General features: G+C 45.6%; 1 protein-coding gene across 2 annotated transcripts in view; it reads right to left on the bottom strand.

Annotated features, from left to right (window-relative positions):
* Positions 1 to 8,749: 8,749 nt before the first annotated feature.
* TMIGD1 (transmembrane and immunoglobulin domain containing 1) overlaps positions 8,750 to 22,873 on the bottom strand; it is a 59,115-nt gene continuing 44,991 nt past the window's right edge. The window contains exons 5-7 of one of the 2 annotated variants that reach the window (XM_085646909.1): positions 17,816 to 17,919; positions 9,881 to 9,909; positions 8,750 to 9,025 (exon numbers count right to left, since the gene is read on the bottom strand). In XM_085646909.1, coding sequence (XP_085503035.1) covers positions 9,022 to 9,025; positions 9,881 to 9,909; positions 17,816 to 17,919 — 137 coding nt within the window. In that variant the 3' untranslated portion in view covers positions 8,750 to 9,021. Of the gene's footprint in view, positions 9,026 to 9,876; positions 9,910 to 17,815; positions 17,920 to 22,873 lie in introns of those variants that run through there. The other variant, XM_085646910.1, reaches the window with a different exon arrangement.

The following is a 22,873-nucleotide window of genomic DNA, read 5'->3' on the forward strand; positions in this document are numbered from 1 at the left end:
ATTCAAGTCAGTAGACCTGCAGGTCTAGTAACATTTTCAGGAGTTTTCGAGGCCTGATAACTCATCTATTGTGTATAAAACACATAGACCACCATCACATAAATCACTTTGCCAACTAGGTAATTGTCATAACTGTACATGTAGTACAATACAATAATTTCCTATAAGTTGCACGTCATAAAACAATATGAAAATAACACCTTCTACCATCACTGTATATGATATGTAGTTCCTTCAAATGGTACTTTTTATCATGCCACAAGGCATAAAATGACACTTATTATAACTTCAGGGTATGAAATGCAGCAGCCCAGTTACAAATGAATCACCATATATCATTATGACCCTACCGGGTGCAGATTCCTTGCCCACCTACAATACTTTATAGGGTACTTCCACATGAACACTTTTTTCACAATTTTTACCGTGAAACCTAGGCACAGTGCATCTAGGTACCTGTCAAGCGATTTTAGGGGCTACCCTGTGATTGTTCTGAGTACTTGGAGCCTGGCGCACCTGTGCTCTGGTGTGGCGGTATACTGCAAGCTCGATGGGGCTTCCCCAGCCTGTGGCCAACTTCACAGCAGGGGCCTCCGTCGAGGTTTCGCCCCACCACACCATCCAAATCTCAAGTTCTTCCAAGGTTTGTAATACAGCAGCTGTCCACGATCGTGCGGCCCAGCTGTGAGTGAGGGCAAGGGCTTAATCCCATGGAGAACCCACCCTCGGATGAGGGTGGTGGGCAGACCTGGCTGGATCTCACACTCATTGAGCAGCCGGTGGCAGTTGCCCTCTGACACGTGGTGCTGCTGCCTCTGCCCCGCCGCCTTCAGGGAGCACAGTGGAGACCTTGACCGGTCTCAAGCTGCCTCGCTCAGGCAGCATGACTCGGGGTAGGGATGCGGCGGTCCCTTGCAGCACTCACTGCTCTTCTGGATCCCAGAGGTAGACATTGCTTGCTCTCCTCTGTATTTGCCAGATTCCTCTCTTCACAGGCATGGGCCTTCCTTGGCTGCTGTTGGCTCTCCCTGGCTGGAGAGATGGGGCCGGCCCTGTAGCGGCTGATGCAAACACACCCAGTGCGTCGGGCAGCACCTCCCACTGGAGGCTTGGTTGCCACAGCATCGAGGGGGGGAGAAACTATGCTGAAGGGAGACTGTGCAACAGGACGGCCACGGACAGAGAGGCACGCTTTGCTCAGTGCTAGCCAGCAGGCTCAAGCCGGGTCCCGTCACACAGCGGCTGTCAGGGAGAGCGCTTCCGCCTCAACAAGTTCTCTCCCTTCTGCTCAACACACTAGGACCAGGGCCGCGCTCACATGAGTGGTGATAAAGGACCCTTAAACAGCTTTCTCCAAACTCTGGGCTGCCAAACAAAGCACACCTCACACACTTTCACTTTTAGAACAAAAGGTGAAGAACACTCCAGTCCTTCCTTATAGGCCAACCCACCCCTCACGCAGCAGGGTGAGTGCTCTTCACACAGCTCTTCAGCTCTCCTTTTAGGTAGGTTTCCTTTAGATCCAACAAGAATCTTTCCTGAATTATTCGACTTCCCTGAGACTTCCAACAGGAGGCAAGCACACACAAGCCCTTGGAGATTCTTCACAAGCAGGATACCACAGCAGGGCAAAAAGAGTCAGTCCTTTTCCTCTACCACAGACAGAAGCTGCAACTGCAGGTCAACCCATCCCTCACACAGAAAAGGCAGCACTCCTCACACAGCTCGTTAGCTCTTCTTCTTGGCAGGGTCCTCTTGTTTCTTGAAGTGATCCAAAGTCCTGGGGTTTAAGGTCCAATACTTATACCCCATTTTATCATTGTTCTTTGTGGCAAGGGTCTCTAACCTCAGTCCAAACCAATTCTGTCCTCCCTGGTCCAGCATGACCACAGAGAGTGGGGACCGCATTGTGCAAAGGAGACACAGCCTATTTAGGTGCTAGTGCAACTCCTCCCACTACTCTTAATGCAGACTAGGTCTATTCAGCACAGCGATGAGCCGCCCAGGCAAGGCAGGGCATACCTCCACCCCCTTGTGACTGTCTAGTGTGAATGCACATCCCCAGTTCCTATCACTCCAAAGCCATACCCTGAATATACAAACCGTCAGAGGCACACAGAATGGTCAAGTGAGAAAATGCCCACTTTCTAAAATTGCCATTTTCAAACACAAATTAAAAACCACCTTTCCTAAAAGGTGTGTTATTAAATTTTGAGTTCAACTCCATTTTTCTAGCTTGTCCTAATGGAAAGTTATAGATGTAAAAATGTTAGTGAAGTTCCAATGATAGCCTATGGGACAGACAGCCTTTCAACAGTGAAAAATGAAATACACAGTATTTCACTATCAGGACATGCCACACACCAGTACATGTCCTGCCTTTCACATACACTGCACCCTGCCCATGGTGGTTCCTTGACCCTACCTGAGGGGTACCTTACATGTATGAAAAGGGAAGCTTTTGGGCCTGGCAAGTGGGTGCACTTGCCAGGTCAACATGGCAGTTTAAAACTTTGCATGCAGACACTAGAGTGGCAGGTCTGAGACACATTTACAGGGCTACTCATGTGAGTGGCACAACCAGTGTTGCAAGCCCACTAGTAGCATTTAATTTACCAGCCTTGGCACACACTGTGCTCTTTAGTAGGGACTTACCAGTAAATCAAATATGCCAATCATGGATAATCACTTATATTCACAATTTATACAGAGAGCATTGGTACTTTAGCACTGATCAGCAGTGGTAAAGTGCCCAGAATCCTATAGCCAATGAAAACAGGGTCAGAAAAATAGGAGGCAAAAAGCAAAAAGTTTGGGGATAAACCTTCAAAAAGGGCCAGGTCTAATGGGGGATATAGTGCCCAGTGGCGTAGCAAGAATGCAGCGGGGTCTGACAGCAGTTATCAGGGTTTGTGGGTCCTCGTTGCCTACTGTACCTGGTGCACCAATGTTAGCCACTCCCTTTGCTAACAATATGGAAAGATGGTGCACCTTTATGCCCTGATTCCACAGCATGGTGGGACTGGAATTTAAGTAAGCCCCCACTGCTCTTATACTGAGGTGTATATGGTGGACGTTTTTTCATCAAGTGCGCTGTCAATCTACCCACAACAGTAATATCACCTGTTTGCATGTTTTAATGGTATATATTTAATGTAAGGAACAAGCAGCGAGCAAGCTAGTCCAAATGTCAAAAACTCTTCCTATTGCTGCAGGGTCTGTTTACTGGGTCCGTCAGTATTGCAAAATAAGTTCAATTCAAGCAACTTGGTGGTGGTGTTTACACCATACCTTAGAATGTGTTCTTTATTCAGGTTCCTGATATTCCCCTAGGACTGAGCAGGGAGTCAAGTGTTTCTCTTCAGTGTTAAGTCCTTGGTGTATTTCCACTAGTTGGTACGTTTCAAGATAGGCTGCTTTCATTATGTGCAGTAACGTAGGCTATTTAGTTAGTTTAGGGCATAGGGGTCTAAGTAAGGATGCATAATGCAGATTGTCTTGGATGCTCTCATTGTGATGGAGCATAGTTTCTCGTTAGTACGACTGCACAGCTTCATGTATTCCTTCAGAGTACTGCCCGGTCTCTTAAAATTGACCAGGTCAGTCTGATTTCTCTGTTTGAAAAGCCTATGAAGAAGTTGCCACCTGCGACGCGACCCAGAACTTTCCCCCAAATTCTTGTTATGCAGGTCTTGTGTTGGCCTGTCTTTGATGCAATGCTTATTTTTATTTTGTGAACCTTAAGGGGCAGATTACAAGTCAGACTTCTAATCCTTGTGATAGACTTATCTGGTTCAGGTTGTCATTACACTATTAGGGAGGCTTGGCGGTAATTTCCCATCATTCATTATCGCTGTTTGAATTGAATTGACTACCCAAATTTGCCTTCCGTAATGACTGGTCAGGATCACCTTCCTTGGGACCTGGGCAAGGGCCACTGATCTCTCAATGACATTGTCCTTTTATGAAGTAGGGTTGCCACCCATGACCCTTCCCATCTCCTTGTCCCCCCAATAACAATAGCTGGCTTCTCTCGGTGATCTGTTGTCTGATGTGAACACAGGAGTTCTGGACGTGGCAGCCCTCTGGGGCTAATCAGTTTCTTTTGAGTATGGTCTTGGGGCCACCGTCAGTTTAGCTGTCACTTCCTGTTTGAGGGCAAGTCATGTCCTGGTCTATTCTTTTGCATTGGAGGAGCCACATCTGCTGCTAGTTCAGATATGGAGGAGCAGATGGGTGCGTGGGGATGGAGAGACCAGCGGACCGGCAAGCATTATCTTCTCCTTGCGATTAGCCACATCTGCTGATGGCGCAGGTATGGGGGACCAGATGGTGCAAAAGAATGGGGAGAGCGGGGGAGTTCCAAACAGCATGCCATCTTTGCAATTAGCCTGCAGCCCTTCAGTGATGCACTCTTTTTCTTTCCTCCTACATGTTGTCTATGCATTAGGTACAATGCCTCTTCATGAGGTTTTGGTGTTCAGCCTCACTTGCATACATATAGAGGGGGGGGTTGCACGGAGGATCTTCATCTTTGCAATTAGCCCTCCACTCTTAAGTAATGCACTGTTTTTTCTTTCCTCCCATATGTTCTTGTCTGTGCATTAGGTACTGTGGGGAATATTTACAAATAGATATCGCCACCAGAACGTCACTTTTAGCAACGGTCTGGTGGTGCTATGCCCTTCTCCATATTTACAAAGCGGCATTAAACCACGTTTTGTGGTTTAACGCTGCTTTGTAAATAAGGCCCCTTTACACGCAATGGGGGTTGCTCTGGGCATTCCACCTCAACACCTATTGCTTTTGACGCTGCCCTAGATTTACAAGGAGGTTTAAATCTGAGGCAGCGCCAAAAACTAACACCATGCACAAGCAAGTTAGAATGGTGAAACGATGAGAAATACTTTTTTTATTTCTCCCTGTTTTTGCTTTTTCTATAAATCATCGAAACAGCAAAATGCCATTAATGGTTATTTATGCAGGAAGGTGTCCCTTCCTGCACATAACAATCAATAATGCAGATTTTCTACTTCTGTGTGTGCGGCATTCTGCAGCACACATAGAAGTAACAAATTGCCATTAGTGATTGTTAATGTGCAGGAAGGGATGCCTTCCTGCACAGAAACAATCATTCCCTGCAACGCAGACACCCTTTCACTATGGTGCAAGGGTGCCTGTGTTGGCGCTAAGCAGCTAAATTAGAGCGCCAGCGCTAGAGAAAACACAGTGGTGTGCTGTATTCTTGTGAATACAGCGCATCCCTGCTTTTTAAAAATGTCGGAGCGCCGTGTTGCCAGATTTGGCGCAGCTCCCCGCTCTGATATTTTCACATAAATATGCCCCTGTGTCTCTTTATGAGGTCTTCATGTTAAGCCTCACTTGCATACAGACTGAGGGCTCACAAGTTGCACTGCAACAGTGGCTTAGCTAAGCTCGCCAGGAAAGCAAGTTTTGTCAGCATGAGCTGGTATGGCCCTGGAGGTTTTAGTCAATAATTTGTGGATGGTTGTGGAGGAAAAGGTGTCAGGGGGGATTCTGTTCCCTGTATTGCCTTTAGGGGCCAATGATAGAGTGAAGTTGGGAGCCAGGATCTGTCCGATTTGCTAGTGGCTGAGGTTTATGGTTGGCTAAGCTTTTCTGGAGGCAGCCATCACATGGTCACACATAGCAAACGACAGTTAAGGCACCGAGGGCTGTAGGGGCATCAGCAGCTGTGAATAACTTGCTTTCATTGGCTGGTCAATATCCCTGCCATCTTGTGGGGGAGGCTAGATGGTAGGTGAACCATGCTGGCCTGTGGCGGGTTTAATTCATGGTCGGCGGGGACATTTCAGGTCCCCATGGCATCTCACATGGATTAAGGCACAAAGAATACCAGTATCACATGGACCTCAAAGGGAGTCCTTGCAGCAATTGGTAGAGAAGCTGCAACATTGTGGGGAGTTGGGCACGTCACTGTTGCATCCCTTATCCGTCTTCCCACGCATACGCTGTTGTGCTGAGTGACAGTGTACCTTTAGGTTGGTTGGAGGATGTGGTCTGCTTCAGGGGAGCGAGACATGGCCCGATTGCTCAGGCTAGCTCTCCAGTGGGTGGCGGGGGTAAACCAGGTATGGTTTCACTGTGGGGTGAGCGGGCCTCCGTCACAAGCAAAAAGAGCAGGGATTTGCAGAAGAACGATTGTACCTTTCCTTTTCTAGGATAGGGCCTTAGAGGGCCCAGAAAGGTCAGAGGTGACAGGTGGACTTGGACAAGGGGCAAACCACAAGTTGAAAAAAAACATTTTATCCACGGAAGGTACGGGGGTTGTAGGTAACCTGATGTCTAGCTGATGGTGTATGCAAAAATAATTTGTTAAAACCTTATATAATGATAAGTGATGTGTATTTGTACAACATGTTGCAAGTTTTTGTTGATGTAATAAAAATACGGTTTGAGATTTTGGTATGTCTCACCAAACAACCAAAGTGGGTCTCAGGCTGACTTTTTTGAGCTTAGTTAGTTGTGGCGAAAGGGGGTTGTGTCAGAGGTAGGTTATCGACGTGTACCTATATAACGTCTTTCAGTGAATTTCAAAGTAAGATATGATTGCAATTGTAACTATAACATCTCTTTAACCATTGCTTTTTTCTGTGAAGATATATTTATATACACACATACATATATATATATATATATATATATATATATATATATATATATATATATATATATATATATATATATATATATATATATATATATATACACATACACTCACATACGCACATATATATGCCCTCTATGTACGTTAATGTGCTTTATATGCTTTACTTTAAACAGAGTTCCTGTCTTCAACAGAAAAGTTCAGAACTTCTTGGAAGGAGGAAGCATCTCAGTGGACGGGATTATGGTCCCACCACAAGGACAGGAAGTCTGGTAGTTATCAGTAAGTTGGGACTGACTGGGTAAATCCAGGTCAGATCTGTTTTCAACTCAATTGAGAAACCCCTGTTGATGATTAATTCAGACACACCTCTTCCTCGTTCCATACCGACGTAGTTTTAAATCAGTTTATTGCCCCTGTAAATACTGCAGGCGATGGTCACCTAAGAGCCTAAATGCTGCAGCGTAAATGAAAACGAATGTAATTACATTTGTCTTTCAAAGGGGCTGTTCCTCTCCAGTCTTTTCACTTTCAGATTTCTTTGAAACAGGAACGTTGACAACGTTTGCCTCATCTCCACTCAGACCAGGGAGTCTGTGGGGTTTCTCCAGCGCGGCTGTTCATTGCACCTGGCCTGGAGAAAGCTAAGTGCGCATGTGTGTTTGACTGGCCTGAGACGGCCGGTCAACACACATATGCACACTTAGGGAGTGCACATAGCACTCGTCCTCCCCCATCCCATGCCTCGGCCCCGCCCCTCCCTAGAGCACTGGCTCAGAGCCGACAAATGAAAAATAAAATGATGCTAGAACATAGTTTTATTTTTATTTGCTGGCTCTGAGCCAGGAAATGGGGTGACGCTCCGCCGCCATTGCAGAGGAGCTGCTGCTGAATCTATAATAACCACAATGTACCTAGAGATGGCACCATGATTGTAACTGTGGGCTCTCCAGCCATGGTGGAATTGTATATAATGCCCAAAGCAATTGGAGTGCCCTGCAATGACGCTGAACAGTGTCAGATATCACCATTCCTGGCTCTACCTAAGACAGCACACATGGAATGGTGTCTTCTTACTTACCTCCTGATTTGAAAAAGGAAAATAAAAGCATGGCTTTTGAGGTTAGATGTATGTAGGATGCAGCAGAAGCATTCAAGTTCTACTGGGTGAGGCTGGAGGTGCTGCCCCTTCAGGCACTTCTAGTAAAGTGCCTGTCAGCGCCAGACCCAGAGGTCCTAGTGCTACCAAATCCCCCATGTTACATAGTGCGACGGTAAGCACCTAAAAATGATACTCTGTTGGTTTGTTAAATAAACTTGTCTTTGAAATTGGCCTAGCTCTGCAGAGGCGGCTTCTCCATTTGAGCGGAGGAGTGTCGCCCTACAAACCCCAGAGCTGAAAAATAAAATGGTAATAAAGTTTATTACTGTTTTCTTTTCCAGCAACAAATCCTGGGGTAAGTGACAGGACAGGGCGGGGCCAGCACCGCTGAGTGGCAGCAGCAGGGAGCTGTGTGCTTTAAAAGGTGCATATCTGTTTGGCCGGCCGTCTTGCGACAGCCAGCCAGCCATGTGCATTTTAAAGCTCTCTAACCTGGCTTTCTTAGACAGCTGGCTTAGAGAAAGCACAGACCTCCATTACTCTTAGGAGCGCTGAGAGAGGCTGCTCTATCCAATCCTGGTGCTGTTTTCATGCCATGAAAACAGCGCCAGGATTGTGTAGTGCAGTTTCCTGCATCTGGAGCTTCCTGGAAGACACCCGAGGGAGAAGGACGTTGATCTACAAAGGTGAGCTGATTTAATTTTTTGTGCCGACGCCTCACCACCCTCGGCACAAGCCAGCTGCCACTGCTTAGCAGCAAAGAAATGCAACTTGCCAGTCAAGGATTCTCTTACAATGGGGAAAGAAGCTTCCACCTCCCTCAAAGCTGATGCTGAAAGGGAGTGTGCATGCACGTTGTTAGGAAAATCAGACCACCTCACTAACCTGTAGTGAACCTTTTGGAATGTTTGTTGAAAATGCAAATAAAAAGTATTTAAAAAAAAAAACCTTTTGGAATGTTGGTTATGACATTAACATTAACAAAATCAACAGGACAGTTTGTATTCTGATGTTTATTTTAACTAACAGAAGTTCTTCCTTTCCTTGCAGCTTGGAGTAGCAGTTAGGGGTACAGTCTAATTTTCTCAGCATTGTCGGGCACAAGTTATCATAAGTAAGTCATAAGTCATTAGTAGAAGTGCAATCTTTAATAGCAGTAGTATGAACTATGTAGTAAAGTTCACATGGCCATATGCTCTGAAAGGACTCCAGCCACATGCCTCGGCTGGCCAGGGTAGCAACAGTGACGTGATGGCCGCCCGTCCTGGTATCACCTGGAAAAAACATAAGCCACAAGTGAAAATGCGTCTTCATCTTTGTTAAAGAAGCAATGGTGGCAATTAATGGTCGTTGCAGGTGTGGGATTAAGGATTGAGGCTATTGGGAACACATGTTCATAGGAACCCCCATCTCTAGGTAGGGATGTTTGAAACTAGACTTCATGGACTCTGGACCACAGATGTATCCTGAGTCTAAAACTCTATGCAATCGGAGACGCCCTGTAGAAACCCGAAGTGCTTCCTGTCTCTGATGAACCATGTGATGAGGAACAGGCTTGATAGACCCTCTGTGTCTGTTACACCACGTGATGGGGCAGACTTCATAGTCAAGTGTCTTTTACACCATGTGAGGGGACATGATGGATGGACTGGAAATCCATTCTCTGTTACACTATGTGAGGGGGACAGACTTGATAGACCAGGATTCCGCCTGCGTCTTTTACACCATGGGATGAGACAGACCGGAAGTAATACAAGTCCCTTCGATGTCTGTTGCATCATGTGATGAGCACAAGCCTAGGCGTCCTTTGTCCGAGTCACACCACACAATGTCACACGCGGTGAATTGGGTATTGTATGCTGACCTCTACAGAATGTCCAACAGACGGGACATTAAAGAACATTTAATGCCCCCTCTGGCAGGGATAGTGGAAAATACTTGATCATACTAATGGCTCCCATTTCTTTAAGTTTGATGAACCGATAGCCAGAGCCAATCTAACCCCTAGTTTTCGGTATTGACACACCCACCTGACTGCAATTTGCTCATGGGATGGATATATCTGTACCCTCTGTTCTGAAACTGGATTTGAGTACTGTAGAATTTTGTTTGGAAGAGAAAATACTCACAGCGCTGTTGAAACTGGCTTTTTGAAGCACTGTGAAAAAACAGAAAAAACAAATTTAAAGACCAAAATTGCATTTACACATTAAACACAACTTGTTCATGCTTCAGTGACCGAAACCCACATAAGGCGTAGGCATACGCATACACATTTGCAACACTTTCCTTGTCGCAGGATGACAAACGTAACTTATTTTCCATCGAAAACTCAAACCTTTAATGAAAGAATTCATTGAACTATATGGACCTGGTTCACAAAGGTAAACGTACACTTTTGTGTAAGTTTACGAGTGTTATAGCGAATTCACTGAGGCATCGATTGTAAATACTGAAGATACTGGTTGCCCCACGGGGTTGCACCCACACATTGTGGCTCTTCGAGAATAGTATGGTGCGGTTCCTCGCTTCCACGGAAGTGGACTACCTGAGGAACTGCTGGCTGGGAGGGGAGTGGCACAATTGCTGAGGCCACATATCAGGACGGTGGATGCTGCAACAAATGGTCTACTCCCAGGTGCCGCGTGCTAGATTGGTCCATTGGTAATCTGTAGAGACCTGTCTTGCGGTTTACTAGATTGAAGCCTCTTTGGAGCATCTGTCGATATTACCTTGCTATGCAGTGTATTGATGATGACGGAAGTTGTAATTTTGTGGACACCAATAAAGTTTGTTTAAAAAAAAAAAAAAAAAAGTTTACGAGTGTTTGCTATTCACAAAGGGATTTACCAGTAGTACCTTTACGAGTACCCAAGTCTCCGCACATAAAAAGACCTATCTTTTTATGTGTGGGGACTCCGCACACATAAACATACTACGCAGAAATCCCTTTGTGAATAGCAAACGATCGTAAAATTACACAAAAGTGTAAGTTCACCTTTGTGAATCGGAACTTACGACTGAAACATTGCGCCAAAGTGAATGCGTTGTGGCCAGACTTTGACCATGGATGTTGCAGAAGAACCACCCGCCCTCTTCTCTACATACTGCTGGTAACCTGTCCATGCCATCAGCGGACACTGTTGCGGCACCCCAAAAGACTGCTTGCACACACTAAAGCACCCCACCATCAGCCTCACTGATACCTCATAAATAAATAGGGCTGGGTGAGACATTCTGTTTTTTAGACTCCAGAACGCAGATACAAATCACATTGCAAATCTTCACCAATTCTGGCTACAATGGGTGAACAAGCGTTGCCAAAGGTAATATGTCTGGTGGTGGCTTGCAGGCTTTTGGCTTTAACAATGCTTGTTTTGTTTGAAAAACTTTTTTTTTTTTAAACTTGTTTATTAAGAGTTTAAATCGTCCAGCATCGTAAAATCAGTACAGATACAACAAAATCCCAGCGCAGTACAGTCTTGGAGAGTAACAGTACAATTTAATCTGAACATAGTCCACTTATAGTAGATAATCGTACTGTAAAAAAATTCGTAAAATAAACCATACCTGCCTGTCTAGGAAGAATATAGTAACAACAAATATCTGCACCAATACTCTTTTACAGTGCACTTAACACGGATTGAAGTTTCTCAACAAACAAATAATAAGAATATAACTCTATAAACACACCCTACCTCCCAGGTCACATATATAAGTGCTCCGACTCTGCCATGTGTCACTTCAACTAATCACCCGTAACGTCAGATTGATTACCCTGTTCCCAGCACGGGAGTGTCCGATTGCTGCATCTCCACTCAACATCAACTTGGTCAATTTGTGTTTCCCCCGACCCCTTCGTGACGGGGGCCTCCCCCAGAGGGACCTCTGACATCAAAACATACCATGCTCTGGCATTCTCTTCTAACTTTTCATCCCTCCTGACTCTCTTCATTCGGATTAATTCTGCTGTCGCCCATTCCTTTAAATCTTTGGCCCAACTTTCCACCTTGGGAGGCTGGGAGATCATCCAGTGAATCGCTATCCTCCTCTTGGTCAGCACTAGTCCCAGTTGGAGAAATCTACAAGTAAGTTTCTTCCCCTTGGGGGTGGGGAGAAGACCTAACAGTATCTCTTTAATGGACTGAGGTGACGTCCATCCCGTGACTTGTCTTGTGTGTAAAACGTTATTGTTGGAGACGTTGCTGGTGTCTCTTCAATCAAAAAAATAAACCACTAAATGCCAAAATATGTTTTGGTCTTAAAAAAGAACATGTAGTCAAATAATCCGTGGCAGTGAAGGGAACTACTTTGTGTGTAGATGTGCTCATAGTGAGAAGGCAGAATGCCATCAATCACAATAAAGTTAGCCAATGACTGAAGCGCACGGACCCATTGTCCCATGTTGTACGAAGAAAAGTATGAATGGCACAATAACAAAGGATGAGGAGGGCTAGTTGAAAGCCTCTATAATATATTATACATATAATGTTAGTAAAATAAAAAGGTATTGAGAGACCTAGAAAATGAGGTGAATTATTGGTGGTAATTTCACAACTGTCCATGGACTGCTACAAAAATTATTCATGAAGCAATTTGCAAAGTTCCCTATATAAGTAAGTTCCCCTACCAACTAAACCTGTGACTATCCAGTGGCGTAGCAGGGGGGAGCGGAAGGACGGGGCGGTCTGCCCCGGGTGGCACATGTTTTAAGGGATGCAGCCTGCCCCCCGCTCTTACCCGTGGACGTGCTGGGGGTGCCAGTCGCAGGACTTGCCACTTGCCAGCAACCCCCTGTGATCTTATTGCGGCCGCTAGGTGGCAAACCTAGTGACCACCACGGGCGGCATAACATTTAGCTACACCACTGTGACTGTCCATTTCTGAGATACGTTCTCCTACGGTTTGGTGCCCACACAAGACATTGTGGGTGCCCTCTCTCCGCAATACCAGTCACCTAGCAGACATTTGAACACAGTTTAGCCCCTCACGAGGTGCTACTCACTGGGACTGTGCCAAGTGCACTGTGACACAATGTCTGACCCCCAGTAGCTCTGTTAACTGTACATCAACCAAGTATTTTCTGTAATCTTGCCTTTGGCACTCTATGCACTTTTTGGACTCGGCTTGCATTTTTGTTCTAGTTTGGATGGTGGTGGCTGGGGCTCTGTTCACTGACAAATCCTTCACACAGACTCTAGTCTACTGGGTTGCCCCCCTAGGAAAGTACAGTAGGGGTCAGAATTATTGCCTGGCACCTCTGCTCCAATGCTGACTTGTGGTAAGCAGATTGTGGTAAACCTGAGGACTCACAAAGTCTACCAATAGGATCTGAAGTTAGGCCACTAAGATAACATTCATACTACCCTGTGCTATAGAAAATGTACTACATAAAGGCTACAGATTTCTGGGCATTGTAACTTAGCCCCAGAAGTTGACAGAATCTACTGTGGCTTTGTTTTCATATTTATTTGTACTGTTTTATTTTACCTACTTGTAAATAAAGACGTTTCTTGGACAAGTAATGGATCTGACTGCATGTTTACTGTTTTGGGTCATTTACTACATGTGCACCTTCCTGTGTTACGTCTCTTCAGCTGTTTGCCCTCTTGGATTGAATGCCCTTCTGGGTGACCTCGGAGCCTCCTGCCCTTATCAGTAGTCAAAATCGATCCTGTGGAGCCAGTGTCAGAAGTGGAAGTGCCCCTCCCCCTCAAGCCCACTCTCTGAAGTAGTTGTTTGTGGTAGAGAACTTTACTAGTGGCTGAGTTGGCTTAATGAATGAAACTTGTAGGGATGCTCCATGGGCTGCCAGTCTCATGGTGTATTGAATTTAGAAAGGTTTGGATTGTCCATATATCATTCTGTGGGGAGTTTATAGCCCACACAGAGACTGGGATCTGAAGCACTTCAGATCCCGGTATCAGTGCTTGCCTATTAGATTCAGATTTCAGAAACTGTGCTATGGTTGAAAACTCCTTTTCAGTGGTTTCCCTTACCCTTCTGCAGCCCTCTTGCTTTGAACTCAGACTTGTTCAAGAACACAATTCTTTTGCAGAGAAAATTAAATTAAAACTTGGCTTGTTTTCAGTTTTGTGTAAGTTGCTTGTCTGACTTGTTATATTTTTTGTATACTGTCTGTAAATGTTGATATGCATATTCTGTAAAGCACTCTGATACTCCTGGGTCAAGTTTGCACTATATAAAACATGAAAAATAAATAAATAATGAAATGCAGCTTCTGGGGCCCTCACCCACCAGGATTGTGCAGAATAAGCTTACATTTCTCAACTTCGTTAACCCTGGAGAGTCAAGCGCCTAAAGTGAGTCATTTGCTTACCTGATGGAGTGGACCCATACTAGTGAATTTCACACAAGAGCGATAAATGACAGTACTCCCATTAACATTACCCAGTACCCAATGATGGCTCAGGACTCAATATCAGGCACAATTTCATGTTTTCGACATGACATCAATGTACATACAAAGAATCCCTGACACTACATTGTAATGCTTTACTCAGTGAGTGAATATCCTGAGATGATTCTCTCATGGCTTTGGCCCTTGTGGACTGCCGTAGGACGCTCCATGTCTAAACAGGAGTCTTTTGAATACCTGGGAGGGAGTGGACTTTTCATTACACTGACAACTATCAGCCCATCTATTAGGCATAGGTAGGGTTTCCTGTTTTCAGTTTCTATTTTTGGTAAATTCTGGTGGGGTTTTTCAGTGTTTTCAATACCTTAAAAAAACAGTGGTTATCAGTGGTAACACATTCTCGCACCATTAAAATCAACAGAAACAGTGTTTTTACCGGTGTTTATGGAAGGTTTTGCTTTTAATTATTGCTTGCCTTCTACACTGATAGTGAATGTGTAGAGACAGTGTGTGTACAGCGTATATGAGGTCCAACAAAATTTTTTACAGATCAAACTTATTGTAGTATGCCATACAATACTTCTTTAGTGAGTCTTTAATCATATGTGCTCGCTCTCTCCTTCCTATGTAAATGCTTATCAGTAAAAATACCCTATCAACATTGGCACTTAAGACGGGCAACACTAAAACAGCCAGCACACAATTTACTAACTCTGGCCAATGACATAGCTTTCCATGCCAATGCTGGAGCACCTGAAGATTGTGATTCTCTAGGACATGTTCTCAAACATATGCGTTGAATTGGGCGCATATGACCTCATTTATTGAAGCGGTCAAAAATGAAGCAGTGCTTTTCAAAGTCTGGAGAAAATTCAGAAGGGATCTAGAACTTCTGAAGAGTACCCCAGTGAGGCTTCATTAACTTCAAATTCCATGGTTGGTGAAGGGACATTTCTATGCCTCATTGCAACCCATTTCCCATAGACTCTAAAATTACATTCCCGGAATTGCTCCTCAACGTTTCTTTGCTTACCAAGTGACAATAATTCTAACATGGAGCATGTTGCAGTGCCAAAGTGACTAAAAGTGTCACCCAGCCTACTCTCAAGGAGATGTTTCACATCTACACCAATTACACTGAACACTTGGTAGACACAGGTGTTTTCAGACTCTAGTATTATGATTATGTCCACTACAGCAGTCATGTTTTCCTGTAAAAACCTAAGCATGCAGGAGACTGTACTTTTTTCACATCACTATCAATAGGTGACCAAAGATATTTACATATTTTCCTTTGCATCATCACTAAGCAAAAATTCTGTAAACGGTCCCCACCTGAATAAAATAGCATTCACAGCCCTTTGAACTGAAAACGACGACACAGTTAGGATTAATCTTTCTTTGATGCCACACAAAGCACAACATGAGAAATATTTGCATTTTAGTTCCTGGGCATAACAAAAAAGTGCACCACAATGGACTACAAAGTCAATAGCATTCTTCATTAGCTCTGAAAATTGTAAAGATGCTTTCAGCATACCATCTAGCAAGTGACAAGAATCTCTTACAGCGAAGCACTTCAGCTCAGGTATCGATTTTGACAGGTTATCATTCAACTTTTTCAAATACGTTGCTGAATTACTGCAAATACAAACAATATCACTCCAATCTTTATTGAACTTGGTAGTAACTTTTTGCATTCCAAGTGACACTGCCATGTTTACCAAACCTCTGGTGGCATGTTCTCACCACTATCTCAGATGCTTGGTGACAACACTCTTTTCACATATACCTGTCACTACACCTTGAATTGAATGTTTAAAGCCTGGGGTTTTTGGCAATTTACCTACAATCAACACTGCCTCGCAAGAAAAGGGGGCTGATATATCAAAGGATTTCACCCATTCTCTGTCTGCGGGTAAATATGATGGTACATATTGGGAAAGAATTCTTATGAAACCAGCCATTTTACCTATCAGTGAAATCAAATGCAGCCAAAATATCAAATATGATTTTGATTTACTGATTCTCTAAAGTTAATAAAATAACTAAATAAGACCTAAACATGCTACTAAATACTGCATCTTTAGACCAAAGACCACAAACCTGAAAAAAGCAGAAGGAAGAAGAAACAATATTTTATAGACATCCCAAAACAACAAAACTCAAGCAGACTACTTTTAGCCCAGTATTTCTTGCTGCTGCCTTATATAACAAAGTGACATTGTATTAGCTCCTTCAGAAAGAAATAAAAATGACTCTTTCCCTCATCTTTTCCTTTCTTTGAATGTCACTAGTTTGTGGCTGTGAAGGTGTTTTTTCAGTGTTAATATGTTTACACAGGTGATGACTATTTTCCTATCGGTGGGGTTTTATCGGTTTAAACCTAAAACCAGATAGTCTAGGCATAGGAGGTCACAGCCTGGAGTAAAGAGACCTCTTAGAGCCTCTTCATTCATTGAGAATACACTCAAACTTCACCTCATTGCATATCTCCATGCACCCAATCCTCAGCCAGGAAGTGTTGAAGTTAAAGAGTTCACAGAGCCATACCATCTGTTCAACCATTCATTCATGTATTCATTCTCAATTCTAGGCAGCAATCTGTTTAAAGCAGACGGGCCTCTAGGAAATTCCAGTTCACCCAAACGCCACAGGCATTCCACTGGGTCGCATTCCAATTCATTGTTTTTTTCTTTGCCCACTGTGTGGTTGCAGAGAGGGACCAAAAATGCAAATCAGTTTGGCCTTTCTCCTACGTTAGCAGTCCAGCCGAAATTACTCAACAACATCCACTCTGGGCGGGAGTTGAAGCAGCCCCAGACTGGTTTAAGGCTTGCTGTGCCCTTTCAGTTAGTTGAAGAGCAGATCTTAGGGAGCAGAGAACACAGCTCCCCTCCCCCCCCATCTGTGCATACTTCTTGCACTTACGGCATCTCACTGAGTGAAACAGAAAGGTGATGAAGTGCTTGCATTCATTTCAGCCAGGACAAAGTTACTTAACAGTAAAAAACGCAATCTATATTTATCAGTAAATCCCTTGATGGTGCTGCGAGGTGTTGCCTGCCCCCTCCGGTGCCCCGATGGACTGAGACTCAAGGGCTCTGGGTATTGGCCATACCAGTGCAGAGGAGGAAGGCGTCTCGGGAGCTGTGTGCACGTCAGTGGCAGGCCTTGTGGCTATATAGGACACAATATATATTCTACTGTGAATGGGTGTTTTTGAACACAGAAAAGTATCTGCACTTGTTCACTGCTCATTTGGGCAGGGCAGGCGCACTTTGCCACTACAGAGAGCATCATTACATAAGAGCCAGGGGCGGGTTTGCCACTGAGACAGCGGAGGCGCAGTGGAAAAGAGTGAAGCTTGTAAAGATCTATACACTGTGCGATACTCCACGAGAAGACTGCCTCTGTAGAGTGAAAGGTGTAGAGGGGGGGTAGCTGTAAGGGGTATAGTTACTGGGTGAGGGTCAAATCTGTCTCTTCTCTATACCACTGGACAGGCTGATGACAGCAACTGTTGTGTGCCCTCTCTGCAAACCCTTTACACACACCTCGACCCTCAACGGCCCCAGTGAGGCTTCTCTGCTTGCTCCTTTGCCCCACGCTAGTTTGATACCTTATTGATCATTGATAGGACGTACTGCATCCCAAACTCATTGCTTTAAAAAAAAAAACTTACTTTAAATATTTTCTCTCTCCGTGCGAATATCCCAAAGGCAATGGTTAGCACTACGACCACCACAGCAGCGATGATGGCTTCAAAGGGGAAACCCGGCTTCTTATCTGCGGAGAAAGAGGGAGCCAAGCAGAGGTTAGACTGGAACATCACTGCAGGAGATACCTGGTCTTAGGGGTCACATCTACGGGGAGACCCTCACTCAGGAATGAATCCTTCTCAGAGTACCCGGAGAACACACAATTTCAATGTAGGTTTCCTTGTGGCCCACACCATTTTCCATAAAACACTGTGTCAAGCCAGCCTAATACTTCCACTGTAGCAAAGAAAAGAGGGTGACTTTATGTATGTGTAGTGACCTAGGGCAGTGGCGAAGCAAGGTCAGGTGGTACCCTGTGCGGAAAGTTTCTTGTCACCCCCGCTTGACGAAATGGCAAAAATATGTGTTTAAACCACATATTTTTGCTATTTTGTCACCCTCCTCAGTGATGACACTTCTCACCCCAGGCTTGACAAAAGGGCAAAAATATGTGTTTAAAACACATATTTTTGCCCTTTTGTCACCCTCCTCAGTGATGACACCCAGGCCGGCCCGCACCCACCGCACCCACCGCACCCCCCTTCCTACGCCACTGACCTATGGCCTTATTATGATGGCAGTCGGTCGGAATGCCGACCACTATTGCGGTGGTCAGGAGACCGACCAAATAGTGCGGTCTAACTGCCGCATTAAGGTCGCAAAGTGCTACTTTACACTGTGGTTTGTGCTGTGGCCCAGGAAAAGGTCCGAAGCACAAGCCGCTGTATAAAGGAGCACCTTTTGCACCTCCATGCACCGTGGGCCATGCACCAGGAACAATACATGGCCTTCCAATGCCGTGTGCTGGAGGGCCAGAGGGAGATGGCTGAGCAGGTGCGGGTGGGGTTCAGCATCATGGCTATCAAACTGGATGCCATCCATGGGTGTATAGGCCTGCTCCATGGTCTCCAACAAGCCCTGACTGACATCGCTGGAGTCCTGACATGGATAGAAGAACACCTGTCCACTCAGAGTGGCTCCAGCTACGCCAGCCATGAGCTGGCACATGCAGAGGCTCATGGAGGACATGGTGCGGATGGAGGCGGAAAGGATGGCAGCCACCACTGCACATCAGCGAAATGGAGCTGGGATCTACCATGCCCTGCAGATCCTCATCATGGCATTGCTGCTACAAGGCGTGGCGCAGATGAATGCTGCTGCCCCCACACCATCCACATCTTCGCCCCCTGGTGTGTCAGTACCTCACAGTGCGACAGACGTATCCACTGCGGCTCCTGATGTGTCACTGCCACACAGTGCGGCCGACAATCCTCCTCCGGCCCCTGATGTCTCAGTGGCACACAGTGCCGCAGACGGTACTGCAGCAACCACAGGTGGGGCAGAGCACACATCTGAGGACGAGGACGTGGATGGGTTTGAGTTCCGAAGGAGGCACTAGCATTCATTTCTGCCACCTGGCCTGTTTCTGCTTGTTGCCGCACATGGCCCCATGACCTTCCACTGATCCCCGATACACTCCGCTGCACTCACCTTGGACCGCGACATGGACTACCATTTCCTGTTCGATAACCAATGACATAGCGACCAGACTGCGGACTGTACCCTTCCTCTTTCGCAGTACTTGTCATTCCCGGATGGACTTTGGCTGGCCCTCCACCGGCCCATATTGTGTGGTGTGCTTGGCATGGCCTTGTACCGCTCCAGCTGCAAAACTCCACTGGATGTGCAATAAAAATCCAGTGACGCACTGCTGTGTAATGTCTTTCATCATTCATGTATGAATGTGTGGATGGATGTAGGGACAGTGGTTCCCCTTACGTGAGGAAATTTTGTTTCGACTCCATTTTGTATTCCGTCGCCATTTTGTGTTGCCCTCACTCAGGCAGCTCGGCGAACGAAGTGTTTCTGCCCTTTGTACTGCTACGTGTCAAATAACCCCCCTACCTTGTTGTGAAGCCAATTTCAGGAACTAGCCGAACTGACTAATCCTTGTCTAGACTGACTAATCCTTGTGCCAACTATCTGTTGGCCTTCGGTATTCTTTCCCTGCATTATCCTAGTTTGCAAGTCGTCCCTTGAAGCACACAAACACGTCCTGCCATTACTGATTGACCTATAGGTGCTGTCATTGATTGACTTATGGGGTTGGGCAAGAACACGACTCAAGGGGGACGTTCTGGTTACATGGTGCCTTGTTTTGAATGTTTTCCTATTGGCTAATATTTGGTGCATGGGGAGTGTTTCTCTTTGGGTGTATATGGTTATAAAAGACTGTGAGCCACGGAGTGAAGTGGCAGTCTCCTGAGAACCTACCACTGATGTACTTCTAGGATAACTGTGCGTAGCTGCAGCTAATAAATTTGGTTTTCTACGCTAACAGAGTATTCCGTGTCTCTGTACAACAAGGCAGGTGAACTCGGAGATTTCAGGCGTGCCCTGCGCCGCCACGCCATTAAAGTCCCGGTTCTTCAACTGGCGCCCAACGTGGGGTGGCTTCAGAGGTAGCGGTCGAGCCCGAGGGTCGTGAGGAGCCCCGCAAGAAAATTCCAGAGGAAGCGCACCACTTGATCGACCCCTGCATGTCGCAAGTGGACCGAAGGTCTTTGCAGCGCTGCTTCTCCTTTCCAACGGCTGCTAGTGACTGCTGCCCTGACTGCCGCCCTGCCATGGGCCCCTTTGGTGATGACTGGTATTGCGAGACGTTAGACGGACCTTTGTTGGCGTGAGAGAACATTTGGTTAAGTAATAGTGGGTAGCTCCCACTTCTTTGTTTTTTTGATTTTTGATTCGGCTCTTGCAAAAGCCGAAGCCGAGGGGTGAGTACATTTTTGCTGTGTTGGTTGATTAACCCCTTGATGTTTGTAAAGAGGCCAGTGAAATAACGATGCCTGGTTTCAGTAAGTTTAGAAGGTGGTGGTGTTGTTGTTTTTGTGATAGGGATTCCCGACTGGAATACTCTTGTCCAATTCCTCCGGCTGGAACTCCCACCTATGAGCTCTATTCTAAACATGGTGTGGGCCCCATCACCTTTAATGACGTGTAGGTCCGCTATACGAGAAAAGATGGCGTTTTGCAGTGGCCACAAAATGGTAGTTTTGAGCCTGATAGATTAGATAATTTGGAAGCTACATTGTTTAAAAGAAAAGCCCGGCCGGCTATGTTTGACTCTTTTCGCCTTTGGCGCAAGGAAGCCAAACAGAAAGAAATAAAACAAGCAAAAAGAGATAGGAAGGAAAAGGGCATGACTGTTATACAGGCTGCCTAGCAGTTTAAAGATAATGAGAATGATTATACAATTGAGGTTTTAGATAGACAACATCGTATGGCAGTAGATAAGTGTTATCCGGTGTTGCCCACTTCCCTTCCAGACAAGGATGTTGACCCCGAAAAGGATCCTTTAATGTCCCACCTGTTAAAATTACCCCCGCCCTATGCACTAGGTGCCAATGCACCCCTACTATTGCCGCCTGCTCAACTACCTGTTGTTCCCCAACCGGTCCTTGCACCTCCACCACAGCCCCTTCTGGTAATGCCCATCCCGCCACCTCCTTTGCCTCAGACTCCTTTGCCTTCGACCCCCTTTATACCTGTCACCCCCTCTTCTGCCCCCTCTTCTGCCCCGCCTAATACCTTGTCCCCTGCCCTTATATCAAATTCCCCCTCAGTTCGTAAGCGGATGGTTGACACTGTTTCCGGCCTTTTGTCCCCTTTATTTGGGTCGTTAAACATGACTCCTGTTCTTCCTCGTAGGCAGACCCGTAGTCAGCTCCCAGGTCTCCACGAACGTGATGCGTTAGACCTCCTCGCCCGTAAGTGGATCATGAATGGCACCCAGTATGGTATAGAAGATATCATGGACACTTTTCAGCGGTGGGATGCGCCCACACAAAGACATGTTTTTGATACCATGTGTGTCATTCTCGGTCAAGAGTGGGAGGATATTGGTTTAGGATCAGCCCCCCAGGGTCTGCTAGATGTTCAGGCTGACTTTGACAAAGGGATAATTGTGGGTGCTGAGGTTGAGGATGCTGTAAGGACACTTGCTACTTTTAGAACAATGTTCACTTACCGGTCTCTGCCTGAACTAGATCCTTCTGTTAAAAGGAAACTAAAACACTATCCTATGAGAGAGGTTCCTCCGGTGTGGAGAGATGCGGTTGCACCCCAGGGCGCTAATCCTGGTATACCCGCTCACTTTCAACGTGTATGGGTACATGTTCCTTAGAAAAGATCTGAGGTTCTGGCCCTTAAACAATCCTTACCAGACCCCCGTAAAAATCCTGCTGGTTATTACAAAGAACTGTCCCAGACTGTTGATGCATGCATTATAGAATTTAGCCGATATAGACATGCTGATGGGAAATGTGGTCCCACAACCATTGTGGGCTAGGATTCGGAAAGAGGACCATGCCCAAGAATTGGGGGGTGATTGGGCTGCTATACTTGCCGCAGATAGACTCCAAGTGGGTGGTGCTAAACCTGATGCTTTAATTGCAGACTTTCCCGCTAGGATTATTGCCTTGATGAAAACTATGATGCCCGCTCTGCGAGTTAATTGGAATAAGTTAGCTGCCTGTAAGCAAAAGAAAGATGAAAGCGTTTCCAACTTTTTTACTCGAATTGAGGAGACGTTTCTTGATCACAGTGGTCAGGATATGAGCACGGAAGGTGGCCAACGATTGTTTGTAGATAAATGTGTGTTCAATTTGCTCCCTGAACTTTCCAATAAATTGAAGGATTCCGAAAGTGCTGGGCCATTTCCTCTTCTGCCCAGATATTGGCTTCTGCTCAGTATTATGAAAATAGGGATAAAGAGGAAAAGGACAAACTTGATAAAAAGACTAAGGAATTAAAAACGAAAGTTCTTTTGCAACAGGCTTATCCTCCTCGCCCTGCTCAGCGTCAGTTCCAGCCGCTTCCCCAATTCCAGAAGCTGTTACAAAAACCTAAGCCCTTTGATCCCCGACCCCCACTGGGTCCAAATCAATGCGCTTATTGTAAGGAGGAAGGTCACTTCAAAA

The sequence above is a fragment of the Triturus cristatus genome, chromosome 3_2 (assembly GCF_964204655.1).
Source record: "Triturus cristatus chromosome 3_2, aTriCri1.1, whole genome shotgun sequence".
Taxonomy (NCBI): Eukaryota; Metazoa; Chordata; class Amphibia; order Caudata; family Salamandridae; genus Triturus; species Triturus cristatus.